General features: G+C 40.2%; 1 protein-coding gene across 19 annotated transcripts in view; it reads right to left on the reverse strand.

Moving 5' to 3' along the window:
- EPB41L2 (erythrocyte membrane protein band 4.1 like 2) overlaps nt 1-16276 on the reverse strand; it is a 285231-nt gene that overhangs the window by 48116 nt on the left and 220839 nt on the right. For 18 of the 19 annotated variants that reach the window (XM_075924159.1, XM_075924170.1, XM_075924169.1 and 15 more), the window contains 3 exons: nt 15168-15320; nt 14104-14201; nt 5471-5643 (listed from right to left, as the gene is read on the reverse strand). In XM_075924159.1, coding sequence (XP_075780274.1) covers nt 5471-5643; nt 14104-14201; nt 15168-15320 — 424 coding nt within the window. The remainder of the gene's footprint in view (nt 1-5470; nt 5644-14103; nt 14202-15167; nt 15321-16276) is intronic. The other variant, XM_075924162.1, reaches the window with a different exon arrangement.

Below are 16276 nucleotides of genomic sequence, written 5' to 3' on the forward strand. Positions count from 1 at the left end.
CAAGGATTTTCTACACTTTATTACATATCTCTAATAAGCCCTTCTGTTTTACAACAATGGCTAAGAATCACTGCAGATTAAGATGGGAGGGTGCACTGTTCGCTTTGAGTACACGTTTCTCTCTCAGGTGTGCAGCTTGTGTGGATTCGCTGGAGGGAGCCCACAGTGTGAAACAAGGATACTGAAGGTTCCAAGGTCTGACTTAAGGAAGCAGTGAAGCCCAGAGGCTTACTCTAATAAGAGGGTCATCTTAATGTGGGTCTGGTGCACTAAAGGGGTCTTTCCGGGGACTGTTCCAGAGCTGTGCGAGAGCACCAGACCTGCGGATCACAGCAAGATGCCCACAGGAACTTGAAAGCAGTAGAAGAAACTGTACGGGTATGGGTGAATCACTGAAACATTACAATAATCTATAAAGAACCATGCTTACTGGCAAAAACAGAATCCGACTACCCTAAACGATGGTGGTAAACTATTAAAACCTTTTGTCGGGAGCAGTATGATCTGATAAGAAATTGTCACTGTATCAAGAACAATATATAGATGTAAACATCTGATCTTAATATTTGTTTGACTCAAAGTTGCAAAGAAATTAATCAAGAAACTGACAGTGTAAACCAAGAGGAGAATGCCTTGCAGAACACTTTACGGGGGGAGTAGTCCTGTGGCCCCTTAGGCCATGTCTACTATAGAAAACTATTTAAAAATTACTAAATTCAACTTAAGAAACTCCCAATTTAACAAATTCAAGCTAGAATTCCTCACTACAGGGAAGTATTAAAATTTGTCTGAGGCAGACTCCATTAATGGGAGCGCGCTACCTCAGACTTAGAGCCCCAGGAAGCACTCCATTCAAATTACCAGCACCAGAGCATTCACACTAACGTTATTTTGAAATTACTATTTCGGAATTAGCATTACTCTTTGTGGAAAAACAGGAGTACAGAGCTTGAATTACATGGCCCATTATTTCAAAATAATGGGCTTGGTATTGTGGATGCACTGCTTATAAATTCGACTGGGGAGGGTGTTATTTCAGAATAAGGTCCTAGTGTAGACCAGGGCCCAGAGACTAACAAAGTATATGAACTTTCATGGGCAAAACTCACTTCTTTAGATGAGCTCATCTGAAGAAGAGGGGTTTGCCCATGAAAGCTCATCATACTATATATATTTTGTTAGTCTCTAAGGTGCCACAGGACTATTCATTGCTTTTAAAGTTATAGACTAACATGGCTACCCCTGTTTCAAAGGCACAAATGCGAGTTAGGTTCCTAATTCCCACTGATAGAATTTAAACTCCTTATTATACCAGGTCACTGGGAAAGTGACTTTTGCAAAGTTCTGTTTGACACCTTTCAAGAACTAGTCAAAGACTTGATAACAGAAGGGGTATCTTATAAAGATGCTTCAAAGCTTAAAGCAGTGTTAGATCTCATTATTACTAATGGTTTTCAGAACCCAAAACAGTGGTAATTTAACTGCATTAGGTTTAAATCAATGGGAACACAGCACTTCCAACTGTTGAAATATTGACACATGTAAGTGTGATCTTACCTAAAACTATTATTTGTTAAATTTAAGCACACAGACATAAACAATGGGTTTAGAATATCCCAAATAATTACATAAAATCTGATATAGAATTGAGTGATTAGTAGTAGGTCAACCATTGTGAATTGCTTCCCAGCCAGTGAGTATGGTGTCAGGAAAAAGTCTCTCAGGATAACTTAAAAACTGCTCCAAAGCACATTCATATCTAGTCTCTTTTTTAGAATTATAACTATATATATTTTTACAAAACATATAGCTCACACTAACTCTTTGGGGCCATTATTTCTCTTAACTTCAATCAATTACTAACAAAACATTTGTAACAACTGTAGCCATAATAAGCTTCCATATCATCAAAGGCACCCAAACTCAAGGTCTCCATATACCTATTTTCATTGAGTTTCATAATCTGTTGACTCTTTCCTCCCCTACTCCCATTATGATTATCAGAAACTGCAAGCCTGCAGCTAATATTTGACCTTGCCTCTAGAGCCCTTAAGTCCAAATTAATCCTTAACTATGTAGTGTTCTATTTTATTAATTCATGATAGCTGAATGCATACAATATGGCTACAATTTGCTCAAACAAATTCTTTGATAACACACCCCTAAATTCTGGGGTAACAAACACCAATGTACTTTTAGAAGAGCACTGATCTATTCTAGCAGCATCTTTAGTGCTTGAATCAGAGTCAAATCTCAGGAACTTCAAGCATCCCTCACCTTCTGAGTTCATTTGGAAAGTAATCTAAAGATGGAGCACTCCATCTAAAGATGGATAATCCTTTCACCTAGACAAAATAAAGTTGGTATGCTATCCCTGAGAAGCATGGCTGTCTCACATAAGGGGCAATCTTTAAAACTGGAGAGTTTAGACTCAGTCATTAGAACTGCAGCACAGTACTTTAGTATATTAAAATACCCAAAACAACCAACTAAAGTTATCAAAAACCTGTCAATTAACTACAACTAAAGTAGTTGAGGTCAACTAAAGTACCTAACTGCTAAATCCTGTAAGATGGTGTACAGAAAAGCTAGCCACGTTGCAGGAAATAAAGACATCCCCAGCACAGAAAGAAGGAACTGAGAGGTGACTGGCCTCACTCCAACAGAAGTTGTTAGCCAAAAGATTTCAATCTGGAGAGCCTGGGGCACATAGGCACCAACAATGGAACACATAAGTACAGTCCCTGAAGGAAGAACATGAGATACTTTTACACGGGTACTGATGATTAGTTCATACTGTACAGTATTATGAAAATGTGAAGTGTTGTGTACCCAACATATAACATCTCCTTAAGGCTAGCTATTTCTATCCTCATAGATCTTTAGTTGGTACTTAGTTCTCAAATTTTTACTATTTACAATGGTGTGTTGAAAGCAGATTTTGATCTGAGCAAGTTATAAATGTTTTTTAAAAAACTGCACATGTGCATCAATTTACATATGAATTTTGAGGAGCTTGTATCAATATACAAATACATATGGAATATTATTTATATGTTGATTCTATAAGATCTTTTAATGTATACACTGAATGAAGGCTTCACTGCAGCGACTGCTTCATTTGCACCAGTATATCATCACATATTTAGTGTATTAGCTGACAGGATGGACAGTGTATAGTGAATAAAAGGGGGTCACTCAATGAGTAGCAAAAAGTAACAGCAACCAACTTGAAAACTAAAAAAGGCAGTGGTCCTGTGGAAATGATACATTCAGATATTTAGAGAGATCATCATAATGAATTGGTACAAAGAGGGCAGAAATTAAGGCTGTGAAGGCAAGCTGCACCTCAGGCATATCCAACTTTTCAGTGCTCTTCTAAACAACCGTAATGGTCTTTTAACATACATTTTTTGGTGTGGAATTACATGCTTGGGAGCAGCAGAGAGCAGCACAATCACAAATGAGAACCAGCCCTCATATTCTACGTCTACTTCCTTCCACTAACTGTTCAGAGGGATGGAACATTCTCTATATACGTCAGTTTAAGCAAAGGAAAGAACATCTGGTAGAAAGCATATTCTGCCAAGAAAAAAGTTAGAATGACAATGAAGCTTTAAGACTCTACTGGAGACAATGACTTAGTAATCTGAACATGAGGCTCAAGGATGCCATCAATATGATATAACTGACAGCTGTATGATGTGTGCTTTTTTTAAAATTGCTATTATATATTCTTTGTTACTTATTTTAACAAAGCTGATAAAGATAAAGAAGAGTAAGGTATTTAACCAGAAGAACCATTACCAGATTATGTTCTTATTACACAGGGGAGCAAGGGGGGTGCGGGCATGGGGCAAATGCCCCCTCCATGTACTCCTTCCAAGCCCCGCCCTTGCTCTACTCCAGCCCCACCCTTTTCCTCCTCCTTCAAGCAATGCTGCCAGGGGGATTGAATGGGGCCTGGAATGGCAGTAGCAGGGGTCGCACAGCAAGCCAGGAGAGGACAGTGTAGTAGGGTACTGCAGAGCAAGCTGCAAGGCCACTCCTGTTCACACCACCCTCATGGTGAGTTTGGTGGGATTGACTCCGGCTGCCACCCATGCCAGGCCCCTGTAACCGCCCAGACAACTCCTGTCCAGAGGACAACTGGGATGGCGACCACAGGGCCCCCAAAAGTGCCAGGCCTGGGGTGGCTGCCCTGATTCATCCTATGGATGGGGAGGGCTCTGAAAGGTAGAGAAGAGCAAACCTCTTAGGAAGGGCAATGAATAATATAATAGGTATAACTATTAACTGCAAAAACAACAAGGTCCATTGGTACTTTTGAGACTAGCGGACATTTAAAAATGGCGGCACCCGGCAAGATGCAAATGAAGCCTGGGAAATTCAAATCCCGGGCTTCATTTGCAACTCCGGTTGCCTACATTACCACCCTAGTTCGAACTAGAGTGGTAGTGTAGATATACCCTAACAGATTAATGAGGACATAAGGTTTCATAAGTAAAACCCACTTAATCAGATGAATCAGAGTGGAGTTTACAGAGGCATGGTTATATATTTATATAAGGACAACAAAAGAAAGATGATACTTGTGTAAATGAGGCTAATCAAGTCTGGGTGGAAGTGGCTCGTTCACAGCAGCTGATGTGGAAATCAAGAGAAGGGAAATTGCCTTTGGAGAGAACTGGACTGGAATTTATTTGCAACTTCAATACTATCAACTTAGGAACGAATAAGGATCTCAAATGATTAACAAATTACAAAATCAATTTCCCCTCGCTTTATATCTACATCAACAGCTGTGAATGAGCCACTTCCACACTAACTTGATTAGGCAGTAAAGCCAAATAGGCACCACCAGCCAAACATGTGAGCAACTGCATAGCTTTCACAAAATGTATGAATGGAAGTCCAAGTCATGACTCCACATATTTGTCTGATGGCAACATCCTTAAGAAAAGCTACTGACGTAGAAAGGGAGTGAGTTAATACTGTAGACGGAGGCTGAAGATCATGAGACTGACAGCAATAGTCAATACAGCCAGATATCCATTTAGGGAGTCTTTGCTTGGGAACTGTATATCCCTTAGGTCTGTTCACAATAGAGGGAAACAAGCTGGGAGATTTTTCTGAAGGGCTTAGTCCTGTCTAGGTAAAAGGCTAATGCCCTCATAATATCAAGTGTATGTAATGTCACATCTCCTGCATCTTGGTGTGGCTTAGGGAAGAAACTAGAATTGTAGAAAATGTTTTTGCAAAGCGTCTGGGAATAGGTATAATATAGTTGTGCAGTCAACTAATATATGAACTTCTGGAATTGAGTTGCTAATTTCATAATATCTGATAAGTAATGTTCTAGGTATACAGATGTTAGCATTTTCTAAAGTTATCAACTGAACTAAGAAAGCATCAAGATGCAACAAAACCATAACACAATAAATTATATCAATTTATCAGAATCTCTTACCCCCATCAAGACTCCTGGAGACACGTTTACTGGAGGTACGCTCAAAATATGGAGCTGGCCTGTCTATAAGGTTGCTAGCCTGCCGTGTCTGTGCTTGAGTCCGGCCACTGTAGCGGAACTTGGAACCCAAGGTCAGAAACTTTGCCTTAGGAGGCTGTTCTGGTGATATAAGTCTAAAAAACAATTATGAAAATAAAAGTTATTTCTCCTGGTTCCATTAAATGCTTTTGTGCAGTACTTCATTACTGCTCAGTTAATTTGGAAAGAAAAATTGTTTAATGATAAAATTCAAGTGTCAGATAAAAAACTGCATATAAGATTGTTTGTAAAGGTTTTTATATATATATATATATATATATACACATACACACACACACACACACACACACACACACCCCTTATCCTGCAAAAAAAGTATGAACAAAATTAAGCAACATATATACAATAAATGAATTTAATAAATTCTGCAGTGGAGTACACTTATTTTTATTTTCAATATAATTACTAATCAAATAATCATGATATTCAGAAATGTGCTATTGGTCTGCCAGATATCACTGAGAATTAGCAAGATTCTAGTACCGTGGTCCCCAACACGGTGCCTGCGGGCGCCATGGCGCCCACGGGGGCACTTGCATGCACCCGCCAGGTGCTCGGGGCTGGCTTGCGGGGGGGGGGGAGCGCCGGCCCCGGCCCCGCGGCGCTTGTGGGAGGGGGCCGCCGGCCCCGGGCATGCGGGGGCTATGGGGGGGGCGCCCCCGGGCGCCCGGCGGGCTAATGGCCACGCCCCCTGGCGCCCGGCGGGCTAACGGCCACGCCCCCTGGCGCCCGACAACCTGAAAAGGTTGGGGACCACTAGTATATTTCAACAATATAAATTAGTCAACATTAATAGCAGTTAATAGTATACTGATCTCACTAAAATGAACAATGCACTAGAAATTAGAAAACTGGTGTTTTTGTTTAAGACATTGATAATAAAAAAATTAAAAAATTTTTTTGAGCAAAGCAGAGGGAAAAAAGCCAATAATGGTCCAGCAACACACCACAGTAAATCCCTGGAAAAATAACTCAAAGCATCTCAACTGACATAGTTCTGACATTATTTGTTTGGTAATCATGCCTACACCAACCTTTAAGGTTTTTTTATGTTGCAAACTCTGTCAGTTTAAGAAAGTGATCGATGGAGAACTGCCTGGTCATATGATACTGGCTCTCTTTGTAGTGAATTCTTCAGATGTCTAGGTTCTTTATTTCAAGAGAGAGAGATCTGTTACTTACAGAAGTAGCTGGAAATAAGGTGCAGCCAATCTAGTTACATATAGAAGAAGAAACAGAAGCTGATCACCAATAGGACTGGAACTGGTGGCACAGGCAAGGGAGGAAAGTTCAGAGAAGGACAGGGATAAGAGGACCAGGTGCCTAGGCATGGACAAAGAATGCTGCAACAGACTAGAAATGCAACTGGGAAGAATAATAGAAAAAGAAAGAGCAAAGGAGAGAGGGAGTTAAAGAGTAGACCATGTGACTAACTTTCTTCAAGGAACAAAATATTTCTGTGTTAGCTGAAAAGTATAGAAGAATGCCATTTAATATTTTCTAATGTAAACAACTTCTTTAGACCCCCCCCATATGACTATTATTCATGGACAAGTGGGAAAAGAAATTTCCTTGTGGACAATCTCCTTTATTAAGTTGTAGTCCACACCGTAATCAGTTTGGGATAACCTGAATTCCAAAAACCAATGCTGTCACAAAAAGGAGAGCCTATTAATTCCTGAATCTTGCAGCACAGAATCCACAAAGGCTCCTGCTGCTGCCACTACTAATCTTGCCCCTTTTAGAGACTAACAGCAACATTTGAAACCTTTAGAAGGCCTCTGTGAATTTAGATAAAAATATCTGAGCATTCACTACAGCTTCTTATAATCCTCAGGAAGTATCCGAGTTTAAAATATGTTTTTAAGATGTTCAATCGTGATTGCAAGGATTCACTCCTCCGGTAAGTAGGCAAAAATGGTGGCCACGTTATGGAATTCATGAGCAGAACAGACCTGAAGCTTGTCACATCACTTTTATTCAAAGGCACTATACATGGTTAAGAAATACAACCGATCATCTTGATGAAAAGCTAATTCATCTGCTCTCCAATTTTAGGGTTTTTGTACAACACAATTACTAAACATCTTGAGTCTTCCTCCTTTGGTTGTAAGGACAGCCTTATACCATAAGCCTGTGTGAATAATTTCTGTTAGTTCTCATTGATAATACAGTGTTTCCTAAAGTAAGCCTATTTTGGAATGAGGAGGAAGGAGGCAGAGAATGTATTTCCAGTATTATTACTGTTCTTTGTTTTCCAATCTTGCAGAGCTACTGCATTAACTGCCATTTTTATCCACTACCCTGCTGAGATAAACTTATAATCTTTTAATAAGGAAAAAAACAAGAGAACTAATGACTTCCTGATTAAGGGTATTTTAAAGGATAGCTTAGATTTCAAGCTTAATTACATGTAATAACTGAAAAAACTATTGTTACGTCAATGCAAGAAATTCTGGGAAGGTTATCACAAGGTAATGTACTATATGCAATAATTTATGCATGGGTATACATAATCTGAGTATACAATAAGGTTCAAAGCCGAAGATTAATTAAGACTACCTGAGAAGAGCTGAGTAGATGCTCAGTTTAAGTTAAGAAGGATACTATCCAATATACAAAGCTTATGCTAACACAAATCTTCAGTTATTTATCAGGAATTACTAGTATTATGAAAAGAGTTTTACTTAAAGCTGTAAATTGTATGTGTGAATTACATGCATAATTCAGTGTAATGCAGTATGAACAGAGCACATAGAAAGAGCAAGAAAAACCACTAATAGTTTTTTGGCTAAAACAGTTGTGATACTTTATATTTTTGACGTTCAATGAGAAAAAATAGATCAGGATTTATTATTTTAAAATCCTAATGTGTGGTTCTGGGGATTTTCTGCCTGATGACATCAGTGAAAGTACATGATGGTCAAAGTATCTGAAGCTTAGTACTTGTTATAATACCATTCCTGACTTTAAAAAATAAAACAAACAGGACAAAGCAAAAAAAACCTATTCCTGGCAATGAAATCCGGTAAGTTCTGTTTTGTCACATTTCTGAGGAATTTTTTTAACCAACATGAAACGTAACTGAAAACATTTACAGCTGCAAATTACCTTTTTAAAATCTAAACTGATCACCTACTACAGATGTAGTTCAATTAAGGTTTCTTTCCTATATATTAGGATACTAGATACTAATTTAAAAGTGACAAAATATAAATTACCAAGCAAAAATCAAAGTAACTTTTTCAACAGTATGAATCATTTCAAGAATACCAATTCATCTCAGCTATGTAGGAGAGGGAAGACTTTCTTAACTTCATAATCAGTATGAAAAAATAATGTATTACATATTGATAGTGCATGTTTTATTAATTAGAAGACATTCCAGGCCTTGTAGGCCTATGAGGTTTATCGTGTCAAATGTTAGTTGTTAAGACAGTCCTTCAAATATGACACTCTGAACAGCTTTCAAAAAGGAATGCTTCTAATTATGTATTTAGTGGTTCAGTAGGTGAAACTTACTTGTGAACATACCACAATTTTCGTTATAAATAAAACAAAATGAGGTGGTATGATTGGGAGAAGGGAAATTTTACCGTCTACTGCAGATTAGCATAATGAGCCCAAAGCCCCACAGAATCAGAGAAATTTAAAACTGGAAGGGATCTCAATAAGTCATCTATTCCAGTTCTCTGGAATGAGGCAAGACTATCTAGACAAGTGTTTGTTGTTTAATAACTGCCAAGCACAGAGATACCACAATGTCTCTAAGGGTATGTCTACACTACCCTCCTATTTCGAAATAGGAGGGTAATGTAGGCATACCGCAATTGCAAATGAAGCCCGGGATTTGAATTTCCCGGGCTTCATTTGCATAAGCTGGGCGCCTCCATTTTTAAATCCCGGCTGGTTCGAACCCCGTGCCGCGCGGCTACACGCAGCACGAACTACGTAGTTCGAACTAGGCTTCCTAGTTCGAACTACCGTTACTCCTCGTGGAATGAGGAGTAATGGTAGTTCGAACTAGGAAGCCTAGTTCGAACTACCTAGTTCGTGCCGCGTGTAGCCGCGCGGCATGGGGTTCAAACCAGCTGGGATTTAAAAATGGCGGCGCCCGGCTTATGCAAATGAAGCCCGGGAAATTCAAATCCCGGGCTTCCTTTGCAATTGCGGTATGCCTACATTACCCCGCTAGTTCGAAATAGCGGGGTAGTGTAGACATACCCTAAGTAATTTGTTCCACTGCTTAACTACATGTATAGTTAAAAAGTTACTCATACTGTCTAACCCATATCTCCTTTATTACAATTAAGCCCACTATTTCTTATCCTGTCCTCAGTGGATAAGGAGAACAATTTATTATCCTCCTCCTATCAATCTTTTACATACTTAAGTATCATTATATTCCCCCCTCAGTCTTCCCCAGACTAAACAGACTTAGTTTTTTCAAACTTTCCTCATAAATCATGTTTTCTGACTTAATATTTTTAGTTAATCTCATCTGGGTTTTCTCAAATATGTCCATATCTTTCCTGAAATGCAGCACCCAGAACTGTACACAACCCTACTCTGCACTGAGTAGAAGAATTCTACACTGAGTAGAAGAATTACTCCTGCTAATACATCCCAGAATTATGCTTGCTTTTTTTGCAACAGTATAACATTGCTGACTTATATTTAATTTGTGATCCATAATAACCATATCGCTCCCATTAAAAAAATATACATGTGCCACAGAAAGCCGCTTAACAAGATTGCTCTATTATTTAACTACTTTTATGTTCAGTCCAAGGCTTATGAGAGCATATACTGTCAATTTGAGGTAATGTCACATTACCCATTTTTAAATATTTCAAAAGGCAGAAAGGGATGAACAATATTAGAGGAACTAGAGTCTGTTCAAGAGTTACTAGTAGGAAGCTAAATAACTGCATTATCTCTCAACTAAATTTATTTGTGAGCAGGTTTATTTTCTGAAGTACAGCACAATTAATTGGTGGTGAATTTTTTTACGAAGAAAGCATTTGATAAAGGCAATATGTAACAATTAGTGCACCAAAAATACAGGCTGTCCTTTCATTTAATACATACTGAGGTATTACAGAGTAAATGAAAATATACAATTTAATCACGTATAGCATGGTTTCCTGTTTTAAGGAGAAATTTGATTGGAAATTTGAAAATAAAGCATTCCTTGAAATGCTGGGAGTGCAAACAAAATCTCAATACAAATAGCAAATGCAAATATTCCCACAGAAAACGCAGTGGTTATATTCCCAATGTAGTTATATTTGTGCATAAGAATGCAAACTAGAGCTGGACAAATAATAGATTTTTGGTTTGCTGGTAATTCAGAAAAATTGAAAAGGGTTATTTTCAAGTCAAACTGAAAAGAAAGGCTAAAGAAATGCTTAGTTTTAACTGAACTTGAAATTTTGTTTTAATTTTGGACATTTTTTACAAAGCTGAGGAGGACAAGAGTCAAAAAAGAAGCATAAGAGACGGAAACAGCTCTCCCCTAATAACCTCTGGCCCAATGATCTGGGTACTCACCCAGGATGTGGGAGACTAAGTTTCAATTCCCCCTTCTATTTCATGAGAAAAAGAGATTTGAATTTAGGTCTCCTAAATTGCAGGATAGTGGTGTCACTACCGCGCTATTCTGACATGAGGTTCTCTCGTTTCTCTCCTATTGTAGCTGTTGTACTTTTTATAAATATTCATTGAAGCAGAAGCTTGGGTTACCTATATCATAGGAGAGTGTTCTAAATAGCCAGCTATAAAGCCATTTTCACTCTCTCGTTTCCTGTTCTAATGACGAAGAATTGTTGCTATGAATGACAATTAAGAATCACTGGACAAGGGAAGAGCGTGAGAATTAGTGTCGGTCCCCAGCTTACCAACGAGTTACGTTCTAAGCACTTGGTCGTAACTCGATGTTTTCGTAAGTTGGTTTACATTCACGGACATACGGCCGCGCTGTTCATAAGTGCGGATTTCATTTGTAACTTGGGTTTTGGCTGTATAGGAGGTTGGTCGTAAATATGAACAGTCGTAAATCGATGTGTTCGTAACTCGAGGACCAGCTGTACTCTATAGCCTGCTAATTAGGGCACTTGTGTAGGACAAGAGAGACCCAAGTTCAAGACCCTGCTTTAAAGACTGGAGATGGCTTTAGCCAGAAAACACTGGAAAGATGGCAGCACGTGGTCCCAACAACTACTGTAATAGTGCCCAGCGATAAGGGAACCTGAAGCTTAACAAGGCCTCATATCCAGACATTAGCTCGGTTCTGCAGGTTTTGACTCCCTTGTAGGCTACGTCGACACTGCAGGCTTCTTTCAAAAGAGTGTGTCCACACGCAAAAGTGCATTGAAAAAGTGATCTGGTTTTTCGAAAGAGAGCGTCCAGCCTGATTGGATGCTCTCTCACATAAAAGGCCATGCAGAACCAGTTCAGCCAGGACTTTAGGTCACCAGTTGCTTCAGAGTGCTGGTGCCAGAGCCTACCTAAGACACGCTTAAAGGGACCCCACTGGACAGCCATTTCTCTGCTTCTGCTGCATGCTTGCGTACGTCTTTGAGGGACAGCAAAGCTTTAGCAGTGCATGCTGTGGCTGCCCTGCTTTTTTGGTCTCCACCGCTTTTTCCTTTGTGCCATGGAGCTGGAGCTGCCCCATGGTATGCGATGGCCCCACCCGGCTATGCTGCAGTTTCTGCAGCACTTTTTGCCAGCTGCCTTCCTGGTCCTGACTGAGCTCAACACTGAGCTCATTTTTGGGACCCTCTTCCTGGGTGTGGGAGCTATACTCTGGCAACTGCAATCCACTGAAGAGAAGCATTTCTGGAGTCTTGACACCAGTTCCAACTGGTGGGACCGGATGGTCATGGAGCATTGGGACAACCAGCAGCGGCTTCTAAACTACTGCATGCGGAATGCCACCTTTTTGGAACTATGTGCCTGGCTTGCCCTTGCTCTCCAGAGATGTGACACCCACCTGCGGCCCACCATCCCCCTGGAAAAGTGGATCGCAATCACCATCTGGAAGCTCGCCACCCCACCACGATCGGTGAGGAAAGCGTTTTCCCACCCCCCAGGATTTGGTGCAGCTCCTGGTAGTAGGGGCAGGAGTGGGGTCTTGCCCCTGAGCACGAGCTGCGCTCTTTGGCTCTGACATATCCCTGACGGAGCTCTTTCACAGAATCATAGAATCCTAGGACTGGAAGAGACCTCAAGAGGTCATTGAGTCCAGCCCCCTGCTCAAAGCAGACCAACCCCAACTAAATCATCCCAGCTAGGGCTTTGTCTAGTCTGGCCTTAAAAACCTCTAGGGATGGAGATTCCACCACCTCCCTAGGTAACCCATTCCAGTGCTTCACCACCCTCCTATTGAAATAGTAACTTGAGACCATTGCTCCTTGTTCTGCCATCTGTCACTATTGAGAACAGCCTCTCTCCATCCTCTTTGGAATCTCCCTTCAGGTAGTTGAAGGCTGCTCTTAAATCCCCCCCTCTCTCTTCTCTTCTTCAGTCTAAATAAGCCCAAATCCCTCAGCCTCTCCTATCTTTCACCTTACTCCAAACCTGTTCCAGGGTCTGGGGTGGGTGTCCGTGCTCCGCCAGGGACTCAGTCATATACTCAAAGATATCAGCGTTGCGGTGCTTGGAGCAGAGATCCTGCAATGTCTCCTCCTAGCTCCACAGCATGAGAAAGGACAGGATCTCTGGTCTGGATCAGGACGGTACCCACCTCTTGGTCCCCTTGGGTGGATCCTAGGACCCCTGGGGCTGGTCGCTGCGAGGGCCTGGGGGACCTTGAGGGGCTTGTGGCTCCGCCGTGGGTGAGCAGGCCTGTGGCAGGGAGAGCAGTGATGTCAGGTGCTGCTACTTGGCCAGCTTCCTGCCACAAGGCCTGTTCAGGGTGCCTGCAGCTTTAAGAGGTGCCAGGAGACAGGAACTAAGATTACTATGGATGGAATGGCCATCAAGGTACCTGTGTTATTTCCTGGAGGCCTCTTTTTTCCAAAAGAAAACCCTCCTTCCCATCCACACACGCCTTTTTCAAAAAGAGCTCTTTCAGAAAAGGTGCTCTTCCTTGTAGAAAACCCCCTCTGTTCTTTCAATTTAGTTTTGAAAGAACACGATAGAAGTGTGGACGTAACTTAAGTTTTGTTGGAAAAATGGCCATTTTTCCGATAAAACTCTGTAGTGTAGACATATCCTTAGGGTTCAGCTGCTGCACAAATGAATTTTAGAGATCTATACTCTTACTCATGTTTATTCTTACTCTGGAGAGTCAAATAGGAATTGAGATATAAAATTGAATTTAATTAACCTTTTATTCATACTCCATGATCAGTGATCTAAATGCATTTTTCACATATTTCAATAGGAGCTAGAACTAGGATGCAAAATAAATGGAAAAAATACAATCACTCATACACATTTTCCTGGGGAGGGGGGGCAGGTGAGGGAAGGCAGGAAATCAATAGTTTTGATTTTTAGAAGGAGGATAAGACTCCCTGAGTATTTACCTGTAGAAAGTATGATGCTCCACACAAACCTTCCATAACCTTTTAGCAGCCCGATGGTTTGGCAATTTGAACCCAATAGTGCTTTCAAACTGTTCCTGCTGGAAAGGAGCCACAAAATAAATTAACATATTTCCTGAAAGCTGGCTAGGTTAGCAGGCCAAGTTCAGACATTTCCATTACCACAACAAGCACTAATTCTCCTTTCCTGAGACTCAAAACATCTCAAAAGTTCCATACTTTTATTATAATTGCCCTGGGTGGATTACTCATGCAGGGTAATAATCACATTATCACTTCCCATGTGTACTTTCTAATGACTTTTCTTTGAGAAAACCAATAGTGCCCTAGTTTTCTTTGCAAGTTTCATGATTAGCTGCCCTGAGCTGCAGTTTGAAAAAAAATACACACTGCAAAAAATTGTGTATACAAACTGTAATTGTATCAGCAGTGACACACACTTTTCTCCTTTAGCCCATGAAATACTGTACTAGTTAGTGTTCAACCTAAACAGCATACAAAGGTTGTCTTTATTTTTAGGCCAAAAATGTTATGTTAATACAAGTTCAAGATGTACATGTTGATAAACAATACACCTATGTCTAAGAATCACAAAACATAAAAAGGGGAGCGAGCAATACCTTTTTCAAATTAAAATTTCATATCAATCGTATCATAAGTTGAAATACAGCAATCTCCATTAGTAGTTCACAGCATTTCATGTAAAAGCTATTTATGTTTTTAACTGGCTGAAAATAATTAAATAAAAGGAGTTTGCTAGTTCATAAGAATGCATTAATCGGATACCACGTGTTAGTATTTGGTATGACTGGTCATCTGTGAAGGGGATTCAGAAATTCTCTATTGCCAAACAGGAGTGGATATAAAACCCATATCTGAACTTTGTTAGAATACCATGGGAAGGTTGGAAAACATTATCCTGCTAGTTGGCTGAACTTTAGCTTTCACTCTTGAACAGCAGCAGAAAAGTAGACCATTATCGTCTATAAAATATCTCAAGCTGTTTATGAAGAGACCTGTACAAGATGAATAAAAGTACTACTTACCTCTGTTGGCCTGACTTTGATATAGAAGTTACTTCGCTTATAAGAGATTTTCAAAATTTTGGGCCAAGCAAAGCGGTTGATTCGGAGTCTGTCCTTGTAAATGAGTAGCCCATTAGCACATACGCCCAACATGATGTCCACACCTTCAGAATCCTATCACAAATGAAAATTGTAGACAAAATGTTAATAATATTTCATGAAGTAAATTATGATAATACTCTTGGGAAGGAAGTACAGGCAGTCCCCGGGTTACATGGATCCGACTTACATCGGATCCCTACTTACAAACGGTGTGAGGTAACCCCGCACTAGCTGCTTCCCCCCAGCAGAGCAGGGAGACGCGGAGCGACTTCTCAGCAGACACCTCAGCTTGAGAATAAAGGACTGAGGGAAGTGAGGTGTGGGAGAATAAAACTGAGCTCTGGAGAAATGTTTGGCTAGAGTTTCCCCTACAATATGTACTAGTTCCGACTTACATACAAATTCAACTTAAGAACAAACCTACAGTCCCTATCTTGTATGTAACCCGGGGACTGCCTGTATATCAATTACACTGGTTTCATGCTGAAATTACAGTAATATCAAATGGGTTACAAAGAAAAGGCAGAGAACAGAAGAAAAATACACATTTATTAATCTAAGAAACGAGGTTGGGACTCCTGCAGTGGTTTGGCATTCATCAATCCAGTTTGTAGTGACAAAACATATATGTATACTTTACCATTTTAGAACACACACCAATACTATGGTGAGGAGGCCATATAAAAACCTAGATAAGAAATTGAACAGCAGTAAAGAAGTGATGGATGTTAGCAAACACAAGATGCCAGATGCCCAAGAGGGAGTGAACAGAACAGGTAATCATCAAGCAATCCCCTCCCCTGTCACCCATATCCAACCTGTGACACAGAGAGACTAGGAACACCATTCCTACCCATCCTGGCTAAAAAAGTATTGATGGACCTATCCTCTACGAATTTATCTAGTTATTTTTTGAACCGTGTTAAAGTCCTGATCTTCACAACATTTCAGCAAGCATTAAAGGGAGAAGAAAAAAAATGAAAGGCGTTCCAAACTACAGATTTTATTAAAAATACAGCAGATTGATT

The sequence above is a fragment of the Pelodiscus sinensis genome, chromosome 3 (genome assembly GCF_049634645.1).
Source record: "Pelodiscus sinensis isolate JC-2024 chromosome 3, ASM4963464v1, whole genome shotgun sequence".
NCBI classification, from domain to species: domain Eukaryota; kingdom Metazoa; phylum Chordata; order Testudines; family Trionychidae; genus Pelodiscus; species Pelodiscus sinensis.